Source organism: Passer domesticus, chromosome 7 (genome assembly GCF_036417665.1).
Source record: "Passer domesticus isolate bPasDom1 chromosome 7, bPasDom1.hap1, whole genome shotgun sequence".
Taxonomy (NCBI): Eukaryota; Metazoa; Chordata; class Aves; order Passeriformes; family Passeridae; genus Passer; species Passer domesticus.
Genome location: NC_087480.1, coordinates 57199119 through 57221761, shown reverse-complemented (window position 1 = coordinate 57221761; position 22643 = coordinate 57199119). Strand labels below are relative to the sequence as shown.

The 22643-nt window shown below is 44.4% G+C and overlaps 1 protein-coding gene and 1 long non-coding RNA gene across 5 annotated transcripts in view; one reads left to right on the top strand and one right to left on the bottom strand.

Annotated features, from left to right (window-relative positions):
• The window catches only part of LRP8 (LDL receptor related protein 8), a 170742-nt gene extending 153477 nt beyond the window's left edge, over positions 1 to 17265 (top strand). For 3 of the 4 annotated variants that reach the window (XM_064428894.1, XM_064428897.1, XM_064428896.1), the window contains 13 exons: positions 50 to 172; positions 2967 to 3086; positions 3216 to 3341; positions 4021 to 4192; positions 6458 to 6685; positions 7201 to 7319; positions 8740 to 8879; positions 10053 to 10194; positions 10643 to 10795; positions 11549 to 11779; positions 13612 to 13680; positions 13917 to 14089; positions 14939 to 17265. In XM_064428894.1, coding sequence (XP_064284964.1) covers positions 50 to 172; positions 2967 to 3086; positions 3216 to 3341; positions 4021 to 4192; positions 6458 to 6685; positions 7201 to 7319; positions 8740 to 8879; positions 10053 to 10194; positions 10643 to 10795; positions 11549 to 11779; positions 13612 to 13680; positions 13917 to 14089; positions 14939 to 14977 — 1835 coding nt within the window. In that variant the 3' untranslated portion in view covers positions 14978 to 17265. The remainder of the gene's footprint in view (positions 1 to 49; positions 173 to 2966; positions 3087 to 3215; positions 3342 to 4020; positions 4193 to 6457; positions 6686 to 7200; positions 7320 to 8739; positions 8880 to 10052; positions 10195 to 10642; positions 10796 to 11548; positions 11780 to 13611; positions 13681 to 13916; positions 14090 to 14938) is intronic. The other variant, XM_064428895.1, reaches the window with a different exon arrangement.
• Positions 16915 to 22614, bottom strand: LOC135305359 (uncharacterized). Its single transcript, XR_010366567.1, has 3 exons — positions 22401 to 22614; positions 20164 to 20271; positions 16915 to 19764 (listed from the first exon to the last, which is right to left on the bottom strand). It is a non-coding gene; the product is annotated as an uncharacterized LOC135305359 (long non-coding RNA).
• Between the last annotated feature and the right edge of the window lie 29 nt (positions 22615 to 22643).

The following is a 22643-nucleotide window of genomic DNA, read 5'->3' as shown; positions in this document are numbered from 1 at the left end:
ACGAGCCTCATCTAACTTAGTTGCTTTCCTCTCTTGCCCAACATGACAGAGTCAGCATGTGAAAGTCCCAGCAAGTTTCAGTGTAAGAGTGGAGAGTGCATTGACGGAGGCAAAGTGTGCGATTCACATAGAGACTGCAGGGACTGGTCTGACGAGCCTCTGAAAGAATGTGGTACAGTACTTGCCTTCTACGTGTTGCTCCTGTTGTAACTGCTTCCCCTCTTCTCCATCTGGTGCTCACAGCTTTGAGTGTAACCACATGTAGCTGCTAATGCTATTTCTCACTCTGCTCCTCTTCCCTTGCCTTTATTCTCTCATCACCCTTCATATGAATATAATTAGTAGCTTAGTCTGATCATCTGTAAGTTTGAACTGTGCCCTTCTCCACTCAGTTTTTTATTCTTGGAGGGATGTATGAACGGAGCACGGGACTAGGAATGAGGAATTCCCCCTCTCCCCAATTACTAGTGTCCTCCACAACACAGACTGGTTTATTTAGCCTCTTGCCTAAATTATCTTTGAATTCTAAGACGATGATAACACCATAAAAATATAGCATTGGGAACATGCTTTGAAGGTGAAAATGTGTAGAGTGGCAGCAACCCCTGAAGAGGACTTCAGCCATTTTTGGGTTGTACATGTTGTTGCTGCTTCCCTCAGCAATGACAGCAGGCTGCTCTCTGCAGCGTCCTGCCAGCTCTGGGCTGTGGGAATGCCAGGAGAGGTGGGGATGCTGGAGCCAGGGGAACAGAGCTGTGCCCTTCTCACAGGACAGCCCTCTCTTGCCTTTCCCAGCAGACACTGTGGGCACCAGCCCCAATCTGCAGCATTACTCAAACACATTTGTTGTTCTCCCCAGTGCAGAGCTGTCTCCAACAGGCATCTCCTTCCATGACATCATGGAGCTCAGTGGCTGCCCCTTAAATAACTCCAGGAAGAACTGTCAGTCTCTCCCTGTTTTAGACAAGGAAGAGTGTGTGCATGCCTACATGGTGAAGATGCTCCTACCTCATGCTTCCAGTGTGCTCTTGCTTTCTTCCACTAATCCACATCTCCCATTCTCTGAGTGGGTGTTGCAGTGTCTGTCTGTGGAGGTCTCCCAACAAAGCTGGCAGCCCTGTTTGTCACAGGAGACTGGGCAGTGGCACAGCTGGGCTGGTGCTCAACCCAGCATCATGGTGCCATGATTGGTGCAGCCCTGGGCTGGCAGTGAGGTGTTGTCTGAGTTGGGAAGCAGAGAAGAGCCTCCAGGGGAAGGAGTTTCTCAAAGGGCACAGTGCTGTGACTGCAGTGCCCACACACAGGTTATCCCCATGGGAGGCAGAGGTGCAGGACACACTCCCCAGCTCAGGGTGTCCGTCTGGCCAGGCTAAACTCTGCAGTGCCCTCTGAGAGTCCCCCAGAAAAGCACTGCAGAAGGCAGGACAACACTTGGCTATTTTAGTCAGGCAGGGAATATTCTGCTGAGGTTTGGGTGAAGAGCAGCAGCTGCCCAGGGTCCTCCTCCCTGGCTCTGCCTGGCTCCTCCTCAGCTCCTCTGGACAAGTGCAGCAAGTGAACCAGCACTTGATTTACAGCCCCTAAATCCATTCCACAGAGCACCTCAGAAACCATGGGAATCACCTGAGTGAGAGTTGCCTTGTTAATCAGAAGAGCCTTTGTAGTATTTTGCAGAGAGCAGTTGTGCATGTTGACCCAATTTGCTACAGACCTGTGCAAGTGTAGGAGTAGGAGACTTCTGTCCATAAATGTCACTGAACAGTGACAACACACAATGGGACTGTGGACACCTTTTCAGAGCCTGGTGAACTTGCTCCATTAATTATGTGTTGATATCTCTGTATGTCCCTGCCAGGAAGGTGAAAGCATCCCAGAGCTGGGATGGATTCCTTCTGGCATGGTATTTTCCCTGTCTTACTGACTTAATTGGGTTGTGGTTGTTTCCATTTTCTTCCAAGAGCAGTGGTTTAATGGCTCTGCTGTGCTGCCTACCTGCAGTGTGCAAGGAAGCAAGAAGTAAAAGATAAATGAAAAATTTGCCTTTAAATTGCATTATAGACTGGAGCAAATCTGTTTTCCTTGTTCTGGTGAGTTCGCTGTCCCTGAAATCCCACAGCTCCTGTTCAGCAGTCTTCCTTAAGGAGAGAACTTTCTTTTCACCTTTTGTAGGTCAATTACAACAAGAAGAAATGTTTTCTCGGACAGGAAACCAGCTTTTCCCAACCTCTCATTCAGTTCTACTTTCAAGAATCCATTTATTCTGTTTTTCATTTCAGCACTTGAGAGCAGGATTGGAGAGGTGGCCTTGGATTAGAAAAGGCCCCAGGAGAGGATGGGGGCTGCTGGGGGTGCCAGCAAAGACTGTTGTGGGGGACGTGTTTGTGGGAGGACTGTATCTCAGTCCTAATGGAGTATCTCTGACAGACTGCACTTCGGTGTTCTCTGGAATTTTTCACATAGATCATTCCTTGGAGCTAGATGGGAAAATAGTAGAGTATTTCAAAATAGCTGGCCCCTGGGAGATGAGAGTCCCCCAGCATGAATTATTAAAGCTCAGAGAGACTGTTCAGAAAAGTCAACATGAACCAGCGCATGGGGAAGGAGGAGTATGCTGGCGAGAGCCCTTAGGTCCCTTGGAAGTTTCTCACATGTGGCAGAACAGCTCAAAGCAGCAGCTCTCTGAAGGGATGAGAGGCAGAGACTCACATTTGCTGTATCCCCAGGGCTCCTCATTCATTCAGCCACCCCCTTTGAGTCCAAATGATCCCCCAGCGTTGGTTTGGAATAATAAAGAAGCAAGAAAGTGATACAGTGGAGGCTTCCTATCTCTGAAGGCACTCATGCTTTATAGGGCCAGTACCAAAACTGATAGAAATGGGAAAATTTCTGAGGAAATCTCTTCATCTTATTCGATGTCACAGCTAAAAGCCCCCATTTGTCATAGGTGATGTGTGTATCCCCTGCAGGTGTTAACGAATGCTCGATGAACAACGGTGGCTGCTCACACATATGCAAAGATCTGAAGATCGGTTACGAGTGCGAATGCCCGCCTGGATACAAGCTTCTGGATAAAAAAACGTGTGGAGGTAATTGACATGCAAACAGCAGTCCCTTGTGTTTCACCATAGAGAAACGTGATTATATTCACTTGAGCACTGCTCCATCACAGATGGTTTGATTTCAAGTTATTGATGGGTTTCAAACACTCCTTTCAGACATAGATGAATGTGAGAATCCAGACGCTTGTAGCCAGATCTGCATTAATTACAAGGGAGACTACAAATGTGAGTGCTACGAAGGGTACGAGATGGACACCCTGTCCAAGAACTGCAAAGCTGTAGGTAAGACAACGCCACGGGCACAAAAACTCTGCTTGCTCAACAGCACAACTCCGATAAGAAAACACACTCGCAGGGCTGAGGCAGGGGAATGGAAACAAAAGGAAACAGGCAAATCAAGCAAAGAAATTTCACTGTGAACAGCACAGAGCTGCTGCAGCAACAGCAGATGCGTCTCTAGGCAAGAACTACTGATCATGCAGATCAGAATATTTTAACAGTGTACAGAGCAAGATTGCAATCACTACTTGGCTGTTTGAAGCTGAAACTAGAAAAGAAAGTCTCTTGACAGGTGTTATTGAAAACAGTGCAGCAAAAACATTTTGTGGTAGTAGTACTGAAAGAAAGAAAACATCCTGATTAAAACAGGGTAGCTGAGCCAGCCCTCCACCCTCCCAGCTGTAAGTCACCAAAATCTGGCCCAGGATTTTGCACTGAAATGAAGATGAGGCCATTCCCCAGAGGCTGTTCAAGCACTGGTGTGTCCAGGGACCACAGGGGTGCCTGCGTTTGACAGCCCTGCCTCTGGAGCAAGTTTCCACTTGCTTCCAGTGTGGTGTAAAGCTTCAGTACAAACACAGCCATCCGTGACTGATAATTCATTGTTGTTTAAGAAATGAAAGCTGAATCCAGCCCTTGGGACAGCTACTGAAGTGACAAATGTGCTGATTTTCTGTGGCAGGCAAGAGCCCGTACCTGATCTTCACCAATCGCCACGAGGTCCGTAAAATAGACCTGGTGAAGAGGGACTATTCCCGGATCATCCCCATGCTGAAGAACGTGGTGGCACTGGATGTGGAGGTGTCAACAAACAGAATATATTGGTGTGACTTGTTCTACCGAAAAATCTACAGGTAAGGGGCAAGAGAGGATGTGTGTGTTGGTCCCTTGCCAAAGCTGCATTCCATCTGCATCCCCTAAATCAGTCCAGAGAACAGTGCAGGGTACAGGGCACCTGAGGGCTTTTCTGCCCTGACAGGATAACCTCTTGTGGCCCAGACTCAGTAATCTTTTTTTGGGAATTGGTAAAGACATCAGAGGCTTGTGCAGTTATCTCTTTGATAATAAAGGGTGACTTTTATCAATGCCAGATCCTGCTGCACTCAAGCAGTTAAATGTAGGCTCTTGCTTGTTTCCTGAGCCATGGATACTGCAAAGCAGGGCTGAGGCTGCTGCTGTGCTGTGAGTGTTTATGGGAGGCCACAAAGGACCTGGCATCTGGAAGCACAAAGCAGGCAAATGGTGGGAAAAGGAGGCAGCCACACAGACAGAAGCTGCTGCCCATTGGAGTCTCTGGTAGACTGGATTTAAATTCACAGCATCTGACCACAGGACACATTCTCTAACTCTCATACTCACTCCTCCTTCAGGTGTTTTTATGGCATCCATCAGTTATTATGTGCCAGGGCTTGTGAGTGTGCTTAGCCAAAAAAGCATTTATGTGCTGAAAACCCCTCGTGTGTATTCTGATTTGCACAGCTATTGCAGCTTCTGCAGCAGTTTGCTCTGGATTTCAGCTAATGATCAGGCACAGGCTGACTGGTGTCAGCACATGGGAGCCAGGCCAGGTTTTCTACAGGCTCTGGTAGCCCTGCAGGGATATCTGCCCCAGCTGTGCTGGGTATTGACCTCCAGTAGCTGGGCAGGTACCCTGAGGGGGCTGTGGGGCTCTGAAAGTGGGAGGATGGTTCAGAAGAGAGCTGTCAGCACTCACTGGGTCTGTCTGGGTAAGGGCTGAGTTCATACACAGAGGATTATCCAAGACACTGCTCCTGCAGCTCTCCAACAGCAAATATGGAGTCCCTGGGAACAAGCAGTCTGTGATTGAGAGGCTATTGCAAGGTGAAAACTGGTACAGGAGGTAATGATTGGCAAGAGATCCTGACTTTCGTAATGGTCACCTCACTTGCCTTCCAGATCTTGTCCTGTTGAGGTGATGTCTCCTTTGGGGTGTCAGATCTTTTACAATATTTAGTTACTGGGAGAATTGAAGTCACCTGTACTTGAGCCCTTCCATTGTGGAAGCTGCAGGAGCCTCTTTGCTTTCACTCCTGTGCACTGAGAACATGGGGTGCTCATCTCACTGGAATACTGGAATCTTGGGAGCTCTGTCAGATGCCCATAGAGCCCTGAGGTACCATTCCTGTGGTGCTGGCTCAGACACAAAGCAAAACCATTCTTGTAGGGAAGATGCAGCAGTGTGCTGGTCATCCAGGCTGACTCTGCCTGGCCATTCCAGCCCTGACTGCAGACTGTAAAACTGTCAGGAATTCCTGAGTTTAGATGTTTCAGTTCCAAGGCTCTAATGTGATATTGGAGATCTCAAGTCCCATACAATTCACCTTCTCATTCCATGAGCAAAGGCAGGATGGGCAGTGAAGAGGAAGCATGTTATGATATCAAATATTTGGGGTGAGGGGCAGAAACTTCCTGCTGCTTTATAACTGTTCTAAGATGTACTGAGTTATTCTTAGATCCAGACTAAGCTTCTGCAAACACTGATGCAAACTCAGAATCACTAATTTCAGTGCACTCAGCAGAATTGATACTGAGAGCAGAATCAGCCTGTGTGGTTGTAGGAGCAACATTCCAGTTATTTATGAAACATCCATGTGGAGTCTGCTGCCTTTCATTATCGTTTTGAAAGATTTTGAGGCTGCCACTAATATTTAGTGAAGATTTTGTTTGTATCTAGTAAAATCACTTGCCAAATTAATGCAACTTCATGAATTCCTTTGATGAGTCATAATTAGCTCCACAGCTCCTAATTCTGCGGTACATTTAAGCACATTTATTGCATGCTCAGTTCAACTCCGTTCAGCAAAACTCTCGAGATTATATTTTTAATGTCCATAAATCCCACAAATCAGTGCTGTTGAAGTTAACATGCCAGAAGTCAAATGTTTTCCTGAATTGTGCAGTTATAGTAGGAAGCAGGTAGAAGGATGAAATGCACAGTTCCCTACCGTGGAAATGCTGCCATATGGGAATGGAGAAATGAGAGGCTGTGGGGGAAAGCAGAAGGTTGCAGGAGCACCATAAGGGTTCCTGTGTGAGGCACGCTGCCCCTGGGCCCAGTCTGGAGCCGTGTGGGAGCCCTGTGACTGCTGTCCCTGCAGCGCCTACATCGACAAAGCGAGCGACACGGCCGAGCAGGTGATCCTCATCGACAGCCAGCTCAACTCCCCCGAGGGCCTGGCCATCGACTGGGTCCACAAGAACATCTACTGGACAGACTCTGGAAACAAGACCATCTCAGTGGCCACTGCAGACGGAAGCAGGAGGAGGACTCTTTTCAACAGTGACCTCAGCGAGCCCAGAGCCATCGCTGTGGATCCCACACAGAGGTAGGTGTGCACACCCCAAACACCCCTCTGCCAAACAGACATTCCAGTCACTAACCTGGGGGTAGTTCTCATCTCACCAGGACTTCAGATGCCCTTTAAGATACACCCTGCAGTGGGACTGTGGAGATGCTTTAACTGGCCCTTGGCAAGGTCCCTGCTGTTAAAGTCATTTCAGGGTCAGTTCATGTGTTCAGTGCGCCTGAGCTGGTCCTGGCACAGAGGCTGTGCTGGGAAATGAAGTCTGTCTGACTGGTGTTTGGGCTGTTTGGATGAGTGAATGCCAGGTACCCAACAGGCACAGCAGGAGAGTTTTCAGGGGTTAGTTACTGGGGTGAGATGCTGCATTCTGGTGCAAGTTTTGTGGCAGATTACCCAGTGGGAGAACTGCATATGGTTCCACCAGAGGAATTAACTGCTACAGTAAAGAGAGCACCTTTGGGCATCTACTGCAATCAGTAGTGCAGGTTTCTCAACTGGAGTCCAGGTTATTGCATTCTTACCTCTGCCTCTCTCAGGTTCATGTACTGGTCTGACTGGGGAGACAAAGCCAAGATCGAGAAGGCCGGTCTGAACGGCGTGGGGCGGCGCGTGCTGGTCACCGACAACATCGAGTGGCCAAACGGCATCACCCTTGGTAAGTGCCAGGTCACAGCTGCAGCACCACTGGGGCTGAGGGAAAACTGGTTTTATTGTAAGTGGGAAAAAAAAATTGTAAATGCTCAAAGGCACCTGCACACAAAATCCTAAACTGGTCAGTCAGTCACTACTGTTCACAAACATGAGCTCCCTTATCTCAGTAAGTCTTGCTGTAGTCAGAACTTCATACTGCAGGAGCCTTGAGTTGCTTGTCATTGTGCCTTAAGGCAAAAGGAAATTTTGGGGAAGGATTCAGAGCTGTAACAACCCTTTAGGAGTCTGAAAAGCATTTGAATCCTTGGTGTTAAATGCGTCTGTACCTGGGCCTGCCTCAGGAGCAGTGTCAGGATCCTGCACTGGGCTGATGAATGATGCACCGTGTTTCAGGGAGAGGGACAGGGCCTGCAGAGCCCATTCCCTGTCACCATTCCCTGCCTGCTCAGCTGCTCAGGGTGAGTGGAGCCCATCAGAGGGCTGTGGTGGCTCTCACTGCCACACCAAGCAGCAGAGTGGGAAGGAGGTTTCGTGGAGCAGCAGGGAACATCCTGCTCTGGAGCTGGAGCTGTGTGTGTTTAACACCATACAGATGTGAGGTTCTTTGCTTGGCTTTGAAAATGCTGGCTGTGGCATGGGTGGAGGAGGAAATGCTGCTGCCATTACACACTGCTGAAGTGCTACTGCTGTGAACAAATAATGTTATCATTTACTAATTAAGAAATTAATTAATGACTTGTTTAATTATATAACTGGTTTTGTTGGCTCTCATCCACTTGCATTCTGTTCAATGAATGCCATCCAAAATGAGTGAATTTGCTCCAGAAGAGAAATGCAGTTCTTAGCATTCCAAATAACATTGGATCCTTTCCTCCCACTCTTACCTGCACCCTCCCCAAACCTGGCTGGCTGTGGCAGGACTGTGCCCACCAGCAGACTCCCCCAGCCTGCAGCATGAGAAGGGTTTCCTGCCCCAGGACACTTCTTCACTGAAAATGTGTGAATCTCACAGCTCCTTCAGAGAGGTGTTTCATTGGAATCTCAGTTTTCTCCAGCAAGAAGCCAAGGCCTGAACAACCTTGGGAGGGATGAAGCTTCTCATCAGGCACTGATGGAGAGAATCTGGGAAGCCCAAACTGCTGCTTCCCTGCTGCTCCTGGTAACAAAAGAACCTCATTGTACAAGGCTGTCAGTCAGGCATTCCCCACACACACACAGCAGAATGTTCCTCCTTTTTAATCTTATTTATAGGGTCTTATTCCAGCATATCTGGGCACTGATTCAAAATCAGAACTAGTGTTAAAAAAAAGAGTCCCAGTAATAAAGAGATTAGTCATGCTGCCAGCAGGAAAAACATGCTGGGCAAGAGCAAAAGAGTTGCAAGAACTGTGTGTAATTTTGCTTCATTGTGTTTTACTTTCCAGATTTGCTGAATCAGCGTCTCTACTGGGTAGACTCCAAATTGCATTCACTGTCCTGCATTGATTTCAATGGCAGCAACAGAAAAGTTCTGATCTCCTCTGTGGATGATCTGAGCCATCCTTTTGGCTTGGCAGTGTTTGAGGTAAGAGTGGAAAACGGATGCAGAACAGACTGGAGCCTGCAAGAGGTCTCAGAGCTCTTCTTGATTAAAAGTTCTGCCTTTTGCAGAGCACAGAGCCCAGTGAGGGCAGCTGCTACTATAGAAACTGATTCACCTCGTGTGGGTTCAGCAGGGAAATTGGTTTTTAAAGCCTTAATCAAGAGCAAAGTGCTATCTCATGCTTTTACCTAATGCAGCACCAGTGCTTTAAATGATATGGGGAACAAAGGCTTCAACTTTGTCATTCACTGTAGGTAAGTTAGGTAAGTTATAGCAGAGAAAGGTCCACTTGGCTTCTGGCTCAGGAAAACCCTCATCCTTAAATCCCTTATTCCTCCTGTGTGAGGTGTGTGATATCTGGGTATCTAACTTTGGGCATAGGCTCTCCAGTCATTGTTGCTCTTCAGTGCTATCCCCATCAGCAGCCTTTGGAAGGATCTCTTGGGTTATTGCACCTCTCTCCATCCTTCCTGGTAGGAATGGATGGGTAGAATAACAGGCAACCCTTTTGCCTTTGCTGAGCTGCCCCTGTTGTCCAGCAGTGTGGCTTTCCTTATGGAAATACACATGGATTTAGGAGGCAGCAGCACACAGAGATGACCAAACAATTAAACTGTTTGGTAATAATGTGATTTCTGGGTACTACCTCTTCCACCAGTAGTTCTGTATCTTCAGGCACAGTATGCCATGCAAAAGATAGTAATATAAAAGAGTAGTGGGTGCTCAGCTTCCAGGTGTGCTCTTGGCACTGGCCTCTTCACAGATACCTGTTCAATGCAGGTCTTGTCTTGGGAAAGGAGGAAAAACTCAGCAAAGTAACAAGTAGAGAGTGTGGCCCCTTGCTCATGATCTTCCTCAAGTTACAAAGAAAAAGCAGTTCAGAATCAACATGGATGCAACTTTTCTGTACCTTATCAAATTTCTGCTCCCTCACCTCAGTCACAGAACTACTCGAAATTTCACAGCACATTGTAAACTTGGAGTGCTGGGCTTTTGAACATTGTCCAAAATAGAAAAAAGCTGCAGACAGAAGTAGAGTGAACAGAAGGTGCCCCAAGGTAGGAACAGGGTGCACTGACTTTGTGACTGCTGGAGTTTAATCCAACTCAGTAGGATTTGAGCAGGCCAGGTCAGGAATCTGTGTATTCCCTGCAGGACAGAGTGTTCTGGACTGACCTGGAGAACGAGGCCATCTTCAGTGCAAACAGGCTCAATGGCTTGGACATCTCCATTCTGGCAGAGAATCTCAATAACCCTCATGACATCGTGGTGTTCCATGAATTAAAGCAGCCCAAAGGTAAGAGGTGTCCTCAGGATGTCATGGCCCTGAATCAGGTTTGTTTGAGCTGGCAAATGAAATGCTCCCTGATGGTTCTTGATGAGAGAGAATGCACAGGTAATAATGGGAAATCAATGCCTAATGTTTGAACTTCCTGCATAATTAATTCAGAAGCAGCATTTATTGAAGAATCTGCAATTTGCTAATAGCTGTTTAATTAGCATCTTTGATAACACTGAGTTACTCTTGTCACTGTGATGCTTCCCATTCATTATGCATTGGGAAGTTTTTATAGTGCTTTGTAAGGCTCCACTCTACCATACAAATTGTAAAGATGCTTAAGCAGCCTGATAAATTCAGGTAGGGAGTGGGAGAAGGTCTTTTCAGAGGATCTGATATTTCTTTGCCAAGGGCAGGAAATAAATTATTAGAAAAATAACTTGTCTTTTCTTCCATCCTTGAACAGCTCCAGACTCCTGTGAGCTCAGCCCCCAGCCAAACGGAGGCTGTGACTACTTGTGTCTTCCTGCACCTCAGATCTCACCCCATTCCCCCAAGTACACGTGTGCCTGTCCTGACAATATGTGGCTGGGTCCTGACATGAAAAAATGCTACAAAGGTAAATACAATCCCCTCTCCATTTCACTATCCCAACAAAATCATACTTACAGTGAATACATTTCCTGATGGTGAAAACACAAATACCAACTCCTGTATTCCTCTCCTTGCTGCCCTCTGAGCACAGCAGCACTGTGGTGTCCTTTGTTGAAAGCTTGCTTATTTTGAGAAGCTTAAGCAAAAAAAGATACAGGAAGGGGCAAAAAAGGACTAGGGACCAGCACTAGAAGTGTGTATAGTCAATAAACCATTAAAATTGATTACTCATATATTGATATATTGTTTATGTTATATATATATATATCTGCAATGTGTATTTTTATATATATTTAGGTATCTATATATCTATTTATAAATAGATACCAGGTCTGAAGAGGACACAGTTGTTGCTGATAATATCCTGAAGAGACAAGTGGCTTCACTGTAGTTTTTCCTAACATGCAACAAGTTCCTGGTACAAACTCAGAATCTTAGGAGGTTCTCAAAAACCCCCAAGTTTATGAACTTCGTAGCTACCTTCAATACAGACTGGTTTTTTTATTAGTATCAATTGATCAAGCTTGACTTCAGGAAATAATTTCTGTAGCTTTAGGCAGAGCACTGTCAATAGTTTGACTACCCGGGAAATAGAATTGGAATTTAGTTTTTGCTTCTCTTCATTAAACATAAAATCCTTTCTAGATTTATATCACCAATTGTGATTTGTTTGGTGTACTTGCTTTAACCAAGTGTCATTGTTGCTCCTGGTTTTCAGATCTTCCAAGCACTGCAGCTCCTGTGGTGGTTCCCACAACCACAGCGTCCCGTGCTGACGGCACCACGACCATCGCCGCTGTACCTGGCAGTGCCAGTGACAGCACTGAAGTCGTCCCCAAAGCTGTACCAGAAGCTACAATCACCACCCCAAGTCTTCATTTACCTTCCACCACATCCATCCTGATAGACTCTGAGATGACCACTGGAAACAGCAATTTATCACAGCACTGTAAGAGAATGAGATTCCTTTCCTTCTCCTGTATCCCAGCTCCTCATGCACTGGTGGGAGACCTGACCTAATGTCTGAATTCCAGAGGGGTCAGGTGCAGGCAGGAGACATCAGCTCCTCTCTCTGCATAACCTGGGTTACGATGGCTGCTGTAATTCCAGTCACTTGGCATGTCAAGGAACTTGTATCAGCTTTTGTCCAAGGCACATGAACAACCCTGAGAGTTCACATCAGCCCCAGCCTTGTGCCCAGTACTGGCTCATCCCAGTTCAGTGCTGCAGACAGTAGAAGGGCTGATTCTGCAGGTGCTTCACCTATTTTAATTGTTTATTAATGTGATCCCTCACAAGTTCTGGGTGAAAAATTCCCCCTGTGCATCTTTGGTGCTGCTGGACATGTGGAATCACTACAGCCCAAGACAAGCTGCCTCTGGTTTGTGTGGCCGTGCTTGGCATGTTAATGTGGCCTCATCATGACACAGGTTTGAAGTTTTGCATTATTTATCAGAAGAGCATCCCAGTGGAGAGCACTAATAGGCTCTCCTCAGTGGAACACCAGCCTCAATCTCAGAGCTAACAGGCAATCCCTCCAGGTCCTGCTGCCAAGACAAAGCAGAAAGGCTGAACTGCTATTTAAAAAAAAAGAAAATTTTAGTCCAGAGAGAAGATTTTGCTCTGCAAGACCTCAAACAGACATGCATGTTTAAAAACAGTGAAATGCTGTTTTCCCCCAAGTGTTTCACTGTTTCCATTACATCTGGAAAGCAGCAATCCACCACCCCTGTCTGCAGAATTGTGCTGCATAGGGAAAGCACAGTCCAATGGCTAAAATGCATTCAGTTCTCTTTGTGCAAGTTTCTTTCAAATGCAACTGCCTTTTTAATAAGCCATGGAAGCAAACTGCTTTTACTGTCCATTCTGGAAATAGTGTGGCTTTTTATTAAGTAAATAACTATGCAGTGGAACAGCCTGCCACAGGGAAGTATTTAAAAGTTGCATGAATTGGTGTATCAAAAGAAAAAGTACAGTTAGTTCCTCCTCTTGCAACTCCTGATATTTTAGCAAAAGTAGATTTTCTCTACTGATATGAGAGCTCAGAGCAAACATTTTAAAATATAGAACTTGAAAGGTTAGATTGATTTTTTTAAAATGATATTTTCCTGTAATTGCTTTTTTCTAAGTACAGTATTGAGTTTTGGAACCACTCTTGCATACTGGGGCAGGCTGCAGCAATGAGGGATAGATGTGTTCACTAACTCCTTAGCTGTAAATAAGAAAAAAGGAAAAAATTAAACAGAGAAGCTGTGTAGATGGCTTTGAACTACATTCTTTTTCTGACAGCTCAATAAGTCATTCATTGTGTCAGTACTAAAAGTGTTCTGTTGTGGATTTTTAGGAATGCTATTCACCATCCCCTGATGCCTGCATGGCATTTCCATTAAATGTCAGGTTTTTAAAACTGGCCTCAGTTTTTATGTGTGAAAATTGGAGGCCCAAGCACAGTCACCCATTTCTGCTCAGAGCTGCTCTGACAGCCCTGGAGTGTGTCCCTTCACTGGCCCCGAGCTCTGGGCTGTCCCTGTCCCTGTCCCTGGGTGACACAGCCACGCTGCAGGGACCTCGTTCCTCAGGAGAAGGAGCAGCTCAGCCCAGAGCCCTGTGCGCTGCTCAGTGGCACCAGAATAATTTTATTATGAAACTTTCTGTAAATTCTTTAATTGAAAAATTAAAGCTATATAATTTCTCATAGGCAGAACAGCTCAGGTACTAACAGAAAACATTCTTTTAAAGCAGCAAATGAGTTAAATGATCAGAACATTTCTTTAATTACAGATGCAAATGATGATGAAGGCTTTGGTTCAACTGTGACAGCAGCTGTGATTGGGATTGTCATTCCTGTGGGTAAGCAGATTGGATTTAACCTTTGAAGGAGTTCACCAAATTGCAATACCAAAATATTGTATTTACCACAGTAAATACACTTTTCCAGTTTTCAGGGGTGGGGTGGGAAAGAGTAATTGCTGAACTGGGGAACAGTAGCCCAGCTTTGAGAAAATGTTGTGAGGATGGCTGCCAACATGGGAACATCCCAGCAGATCCATGCCTGCCTAAGAGCCCTTTCTCTCCCCTCTCCTCAGTGGTCATTGGCCTGCTGTGCATGGGGGGATACCTCATCTGGAGAAACTGGAAGAGGAAGAATACTAAAAGCATGAATTTTGATAATCCAGTTTATAGGAAGACAACAGAAGAGGAAGATGAAGACGAAATCCACATTGGGCGAACTGCCCAAATTGGACACGTGTACCCTGCAGTAAGTAGCTGAGGAGATGGCTGTTAGCTCCAATACAGAATGTGGATTAGTGTTGCTTAATTGCCACATAATGACAAAAACCAGAACTTCTTTAGTAGCATTGATTAGGCAGAGGCCTAAACGTCTGGCAGCCCATGCAGGTGTCTTAGAATGAAGTGCTCTGGATCAGATACTCAGTTCAAATGAAGAATAATTGTCCTAATCAAGGTACCAATCTGACAAATGTAAAGCTCCCTCAAGATCTACCTCAGGATGGGACAGGTGATTACTCATCCCCTGCTGGATTCTGTTTTATCTGTGCTTAGGCTGCTACCAAATGCCCAAACTATCCTAAAGATAAATTGAGTTTCTCCACAAACCAGGGAGAATATTTTTTCTATTGTAACAGTATAAAGAAAAGTCACATTCCTCACAAGGAGAAGGTTCTGTAAGAAGTTAAGGGAAAGGATCCTCCCTCAGAGCAGCATCCCTGGGGAGAGGAGCACTGGCAGGTGTAAGTGCACTGTATTTTCAGAAGAGAGCAGGAAGATCCACAGTAATGACTGAAGGCAGCACAGCTCCTGTAGGCAGGCAGGACAATGTCCTCTATGATTTAAAGGTCCCACACAAGATCACACTGGAGAAAGTGCCATCCCTTACAAGGAATTTTAGCCAATATACATGGGCAGAAAACCTCCCAGCACCTCTCTAGTAACACCTGAGCAAATGACCTAATTTGAGGAGGAAAAAAAATCACTATTTACAACAGACTTGTGACCAATAGAGTAGGGACAGCCATGAGAGTTCTAACAAGAAATACAAGTCAGCACCAGTATCACAGGTCACAAAAGTGTGTTTTTCTCTCCCCAGCGTGTAGCACTGAGCTTAGAAGATGATGGGTTGCCATGAGGATGAAGATGCTGCTCCAATCATCTGAACACTGAACAAATCTGCTTTGGATCACAGAACCTGCTTCTTCTTTTTGGTCATTATTTATGTTGCAGAAGGGTAACCACAAAGTTATAATGAACTGCAAACATCCAAAGGATGTGAGAGTTTTGTATGTATAATCTTTTATACACATTTTAACTTGTTGCACTACCCATTTGTGATAGTGAATAAGCAACAGCTGAGCTACTAACTCAATGTACATAACCAGCCAGGCTGAAGGTTCAGTAGCTATTGCTTTATTTTAAGACTATATTTATAGATATTTTGTAAATATGTTGAATATGCTTTGTGGCTATCCATCAACATAAGTAAAATAAATTCTGTACAGGCAGTTTAGAAATATTTATTAACAAAATCTGGATTATAAGATCTGTTCTGTAAATACAGTAGAGGGGTGAGAGTATTTATTTTTTGTATGTTTGGCTTGCTGTGCATAGATTATCTGTGTATATATCTATCTGGATGAGATAGATATATAGGCATATAAATATATACATATATATAAATATATATACATATATTTTAAAACTACTAGCCTACATTTATGAAAATTAGGAATAATTGAATTTTTACAGGATGTTTGAGAAGTTTGCTTTGAAATCTAAAGACACAATGTAAGGAAGAGCTGTAGTGTAAGACAGCTGACCAGTGAAGCACTCCATAACAAACAGCTCCTGATTTCCATCCTGGCTCTTAAGGGCTGCTTTTACATTTTCCAGTCTATCCATGAAGAATCCATGCAGTGCATTAAACTGGAGAGCTATTGCCTACAGCATTTCAGTCAGGAGAACTCCTACAGCACCCAGGGTTTTTGTGCTGTATTGTTGCTTTTTACAGCTTGGTACAAATCTGATTTGGTTTTTGTTCATTTGTTTCTAAATGTAAATTTAAATCCTTTTCCACACTGGGGATCTTGCATCTCTTAAATCAGCTCAGAATTAACAGAAACAAAGATTTAGCCATATATTTCCACACTCCCAAGTGAGCACTCTCCCTGGTTCATCAGAAAACAGCACAATAACAAAAGTCACTTCCTTGCCTCCTTGCCCTTGTCCCCTGCTCATACTGATAAATAATCAGATAATTTTAGGAGCTGCTGTGGCACACACAGAACTCTTCCCAAGTCCTGCCCATGGAACAAGCTGCCCCTTGGCAGGTCTCTCAGCACTGGGCAAGGAGGCCAGGGCAGGTTAAAAAACCCAGCCTTTCCAGGGTCTCTGGCTGGGTCGTCCTGCACCTGGCAGGAAAAACACTTGGTTTTTCTCATTTCATTCTATAGGATTTCCTGGGAATTCTGTGGGAAGTGAATACACTTACCTCCCACTGTATAATGGACTAGCACCTTCCTGAACTGTACCAAATCCTAGAGAAATCTTCCTCATGTTTTTATGTCAGTCCAAGCTTTTGTATTTGAGTGAGTAGAAGAAACTCAGGCTGAGTAGGTTTGGGGTTTTTTTTCCTTTTTTTCCCCTTTCTTTTAGAATAAATTTACAGAGTAATGTGAGCTGGAAGCTGATGCTAGACTAAGAGAAGAAAGAAAGTGTTTAAAGCCCTGGTATGCATTACATCCATAATACATACTCTCAAATGCCTCATGGCCTGCATAGACAATACAGAAGTAATCAAGCATCCTTCTATTCCAAATTTTAGATTTTAAGGCAGTGACAACATAAGTGAGATATCCCGTTATTGTTTTAAGGTATGAAGCTCTCTTTCTATAAATCCATGCACTGTGTGCATGAAGAAAAAGCTGAGAAAGGCTTTATGTGATAACACTGTAACTAACAGACGAATGTAAATATATAAGAAAGTTCTACAGTTTTGATACTTTTTTAAGAACACACAAACAAACCTGTACAAACCACGTGTAAAAGGCTGCAGGTTTTTTCAAACCATTGTAAATGAACTCAATGTGCAGTGCTGATTTCAACCTTTACAGATTTATAACTACTGAGAATTCAAACACCAAATTTGTTTTTTAAGAAGTTAATTATTTTAAATAATGGTTCAGATTGGTAGGTGATATTTAACATTGTAATCATTTCTGCTCTGTCTTGTCATACTGAAGTTCTGTTAGAGTAAGTTCTTGCTTGGTGCCTTTTGTGTTTCAGTTCTTACCTTCCAGACAAAAGGCCCAGGGAGGGGCGGGGGGCTCTGTGTAACACTTGCTGTACTGGAAACCAAATGAACACGTTTGTAAAACAGTGCACTGTTTCTATAGAAAGATTAAATTTTTTTATCTGGAATTACTGAACTAATTACTTCATAGTGTCTGAAATGGGACTGTGTCATATTTCGGTCTGAGTTTTCCCTGACTCCAAATGCAGAGTGGGATTTGGGAGCAGTGCTGTGTAATGCAGCTGTCCAGCTGCAGTGTCACAGCAGCAGCACTGGGGACAGTTCATATTCCACAACAGAGCACTTTGTTCTGAAGTGTCTCTTTCTGCCACAATGGTTTTGGTCATTGCAAATCACACGGCAAACAGCACCAGCTTCATTTCCATGACTCAGTGATGTAACTGAGTCAAACCTCCTGTGGTACAAGCACACCAGTCCTCACCCAGTGTGAGAAAATGTCCCAGAACTGAACAGTGCCCACAGCACAACTGGTGCAGTTTTTCACCTCAACTATTACATGCTGGACTATTCAACAACTAACTGCAAGTGGCTCAGTTTCTTCTTGGAGCTTTTGGTAAAACACCTACACAAGCTGCCAAGCTCCTTAGAGCCACACTTATGCCATCTTGGAAAAAAGACAGAAATACTGCTGTTCTTGGAATCTCAAGAGGCAGGCTCAACTTCTTTTCTTTCAAACATACAGAGTCCCTCCCATAAAGGTGGAAAAAGGTTCATGTACTGGAACTATGCCAACAGGTTTGGCTGGACACATAAGTGACTCAGAACTAAACACACTGTTAGCTTGCTCTCTCTCCATCTCTTCAAAAAATGAAATCCTGGATAATACAATACAATACAACACTACACAATCCTTGCCCACTGCATGTTGTTCAAAGCCCTTGGAAGCAGTGCAGTTATTGAAATTCTCTTTCAGTCAATTCTTAGTCCCAAAGGAAGCAGCCAAGCAGGTAAAACTTCTCAAGCACAAAGAGTTATTACCAAACTAATATGGACTGATGTACTGGTAAATATCAGTGGTTTAGTTTTCTATCTCACTGAAAATAGGTTTTCTTACTTCAAAACATTCTTCCCTTTCAGTTAAGTATTTTATTCTATGGTAACAAATAGAAAAAGTGAAACAACAACAAAATGCTCTCCAGGTCTAAACAGCAAGGACAGCAAAAAGAAAATTTAAAGAGCCTCATAAGAGAGTCCCAAACCTACCTGAGCATTAAGGTATGCCTCCCAACACAACTCCCTTTTTAAATTATTTCTGCTGTATTAGCAATAAAATTACATTTTTTGTTTCACTTCTACCACACAGTAACTGTACAGTCTGAGCTAATCCACACCAACACTGTTCTGCCTACCCCCATTCATGTGCTCTATGGACTGCAGGGACTCATCTCTGTCCCTCAGTGTTTATGTAACACATGTAACTCAGTCACCTTTCTGCCTTCTGCAGGAATATAGTAAGTGTGCTCATTTCCTTTCACTGTTTGTTCTCCATCAAAGCAGCCCCTTAACCCTGGGAAACAATTTTAAGTCTGTTTTCCTAATTTACATTTGCCTTGAAGCAGGGGCAGCCAGCCACAGGCTGTTGTGAGCTCTTTCACTGCTCCAGTGCAGGCATTGACAGTGCCAGTTGTCTCCTAAGTGCACACGTTTCCTCTGAGAACAGGAGTGACAGAAGGGCTTTGGTGGGCAAATGGCATCCAGGCAGGGTAAACCCACCAGCCCCAGAAGAGAAAAATGGGGGGCTCACTTTCTACAGAGACCAAACTGGCTCTTCTCACACAGATGAAATGAGCCTGGCCAAGCTTGCCAAGCTTGTTGCACCCCACAAAATTACCTGAGCCCCTTGTCTTACTGTATGGCCTTGAGCACTGACTCCCCAGCCAAGACACAAATCTCAGAGTCCAGTTTTACACAGACAAAGATGAACTTGTGCCTTTTGCTATCACAGCAGCAGAGTGTGACACAAACCATCAGCTTCACAGTAGATCACCTCCCAGAGTGTCCCCAGAAGATGGCCTGTGTGCCTCAGGGTGCTGCACGTGGATTTCTCATCCCAGCTTCCACAAGAAGCCAATGAGCACCAGTCCAGGCTGAGTTCTTGGCTTTTACAGGAGGGCAGTAATGCTAACCTGTATCTGCAGCTATGCATCAGCAAGCAGAATGAGAATTAACATGCTTTTAAAAATGATACTCTTTTTTCAAATATATTTGCAGCATTCAAATCTCCATGTACCTCAGTGGGAGAACATTTCCTTCTGGATTAGCCACAGCTGCCTTCTAAGTTCCCCGCACGATCAAGGAAACCACTGTAATCTTGTCAGTGGTGATAAGGCAGTGCCTCAGCAGGGAGCTGAACTTATATCAGTGAGACAAGCAAATCTCCCTGATAGTTTGATAGGGCCCTGCCTGGCTCCAAGGACGATGTACACAGGATTACAGAAGGCTGGACTGATCATTTTGTCTTCACATCAGTTCAGTTCTTCAGCCCTTGCCTCGAGGTACAAAGTCAGAAGAGGAGAGGTTTTACCTGAAGTTCTTGGCCAGGTACAACTGAGGCCAAATAGCAAAGACATTCCACATTATCCTATTCAGGACTTTATCTGCTGAGCCTGCCAATCAAGGAATTAATTTACAGTAATTTATTTTCATGCATATATTTCCCCACTGGGGCTCAGCTAAAAAACACATACATTAATTCAAGCCATTACACATAAAAGATTATGGAAAGCCTTACAAACATTCAAGAAAAATCCCTGAATCTACATATTTTAGTAAAAAGGCACAGACCTAAATAAGTTCTAAGCAAAGAGAGCACCTTGAAATGATGCTTACAAAATAAACAATACTTGGAAGGTAATATTTAGGTCTAAACTTCACTAACAGAAGTTTTCTTACAAAGGCTAAAGTTGACTTCTAGACTTCCTGTAATCAAAAGCTGACTCAGAATTACTGGAAATTGACATTATTTTTAGCAATATCTGAAATGGGTGCACATTCAAAAGCCTTACCTCATGAACTGCCGTCATATTACTTTGATCCGAAAGGTATCAGTGGCAATAGAAGTCATGAAGAAGTTAATAATAAAAACTTTCTCAACCACATCAGTGGCTGACAGCCTGTGGAGGAGCAGGTGAGGTTAACAGAATCTCTTGCTACAGAGATCTTGCAGGAAACGCCAAATTAAAACCTTTTTCTCCCTTTTGGAGTTCAGTTGACATGAGCTCCACCCCAATGTGGTGAGGCACAAACTCTCCACATTACATCTCTCCTTGTGTCTTTTTTATATTTTTATATTTAACAACTATCCATGCAGACTCTAATCATAAAAATCTACTTTGTCTCCTGCAGACTAAGAAACAAAAGCAAGGGCTTGGCTCACAATCCCCAAGGATTACAGTGAGTTTTTCCTTTGCCTTGGCTATGGCTCTGCTCAGGACATAAATAAGCAGTGATGCTTTGATCATTACAACTTGCATGCACAGCCACCAAATACAGAACATTTTGGTGTTTTCTTCAGCCACGTTATCAGTTTACAGAAGATCATAGAGCTACAATATTTGCTGCATAGAGAGGCTGCAGCTTCTCCATCCCTGGAAGTGTTCAAGGCCAAGTTGGAATATCCTGCTCTAGTGGAAGGCATCCCTGCCCATGGCAGGAGGTTGGAACTGGATGAGCTTAAAGGTCCTTTCCAACCCAAACCATTCTATGATTCCATGAATATGGCATCAAAATTACTAAACTAGAGAACATATGATATTCAAAGTATGATCACTGGCCTAGAATAGACTCTAAGTAATACAAATATACACAGATAGGGATGCACCCCAAGCCTGATTTATACACAACCAAAGACATGGGCCATCTGCAGACCTAGATAAATTAATTGAGAAGCTGTGACAGGACCATATGATGATGATGTGTTGTTTGTAACACATTACTTTGGACCTTCAGCTACACTATGCCAGGAATTAGCTAGTTATGGTTTCCCATAGCAACAGAATATATGGGACAAACTGCTCAGGAAAAGCCTGCTGAACAGGAGCTGTACCTCCCCTGCTGAGCCAAGCCAGGTGTTGCCTTGCTTTGCAGGAAAGTGAAACCCAGCTCCTCCATGTGCACTTGCAATACTTCTCAAATTTAGTCAAAATGCAACCTTTCAAAGCAGCTGGTGTTTTACCACTCCCATGCTGCTTCAGACCGTGCAGACAAGCCTGGTCAAGCCAAAGAACAATGGACAAAAGCCACTAAACTTGCCCCTAGCTGTCATTAATGCAGTAAGCCTTGGGCACGGGACTGTGCTTACGAAGCCCCTGTCACTCAGCTGCTGTCCCTGCAGTGACCACACAGAGCAGCTCTGCACTGCTGCAAATGTGACTGCCCAGCAAAGCACTGCAGGCCACACCAGTGACTGCGTGCAGAACTCTGCTGCCTGACCCAATAATCCAGTGCCACAGCACAAACTGCTTCCTCTTGGGAGCTCTCGCCTTCCAGAGCAGGTGGGCACTTGGCAAATGCACCCCCAGAACTGCACGGGGCAGGGATGGGCTAGGGGAGCAAAGTGGAGCTTTCTGGAGGAGCACAAACAGCACAGCTTCAAACACCTGCTCACACCTTGGCCAAAATACAAACAAATCAGCACTTGTATTTACATATTAATGTGATGCAGAATTCTGTCCCTCTTCCCTCAGGGACCTGTGTGACCTACACAAGCAGGCTACAAAGGGCTCCATTTAATCCTAAGTACTGGAGCAGCACCTTCTAATGAGCAGGTATACAGAAGCCTTTTAACTTCAATGAGTCACTTAAAGGCAAAAATCCTAATGAAGACAACATAATTTGTAGTGTCAATAGCTATTAGTGCTATGAGGGCTCCAGAACACGGTGAGCTTTGATTTAATGTCTCCCTTTTAGAGCACACTCCACCTTCATAACAAGAACAAGGCCAAAGAGAAATAACCTTCAGGTGTTCCTGCAGATCAGGAGTCCACAGCCATACATTAGTTTGATTACCATTCCCTCATTTGTGAAAAATCAACACAGTGCTATCAGAATATTTATGTCATCAGACCCAATGAATCTCCAACAAGATGTGAAATTATATTCATGAAGTATTAACTACTGCATTTTTGAGACTCTAGAGAGTACTTCTTGTTTGTTAGGGCTACAGGGAGTCCATATTTTCCAAATCAAGAAGTAACTTTGCTGGTGACATTGGGCTTATGCAATATCAGTTTTGCCTACTTACCCCCACCTCTGCAGCAGCAGGCCTCCAGTATCTCCTCTTCTCCACCAACATTTTTTAAAAGTACATGCTGATCAAAGTATGAAGTTTGCTTCCAGAGAGGGTGAGATGAACTGATAAGGAAGGGACATGAAATGGGAATGATCTGAGAGCACTGGCAGTGAGAAAGAAACAAAGGGCAGCTGGGATGGAACTGTGGGAGGGCAATAGCCCCAGCTGAGACTTATTCAGAAGATTTGCTAATCC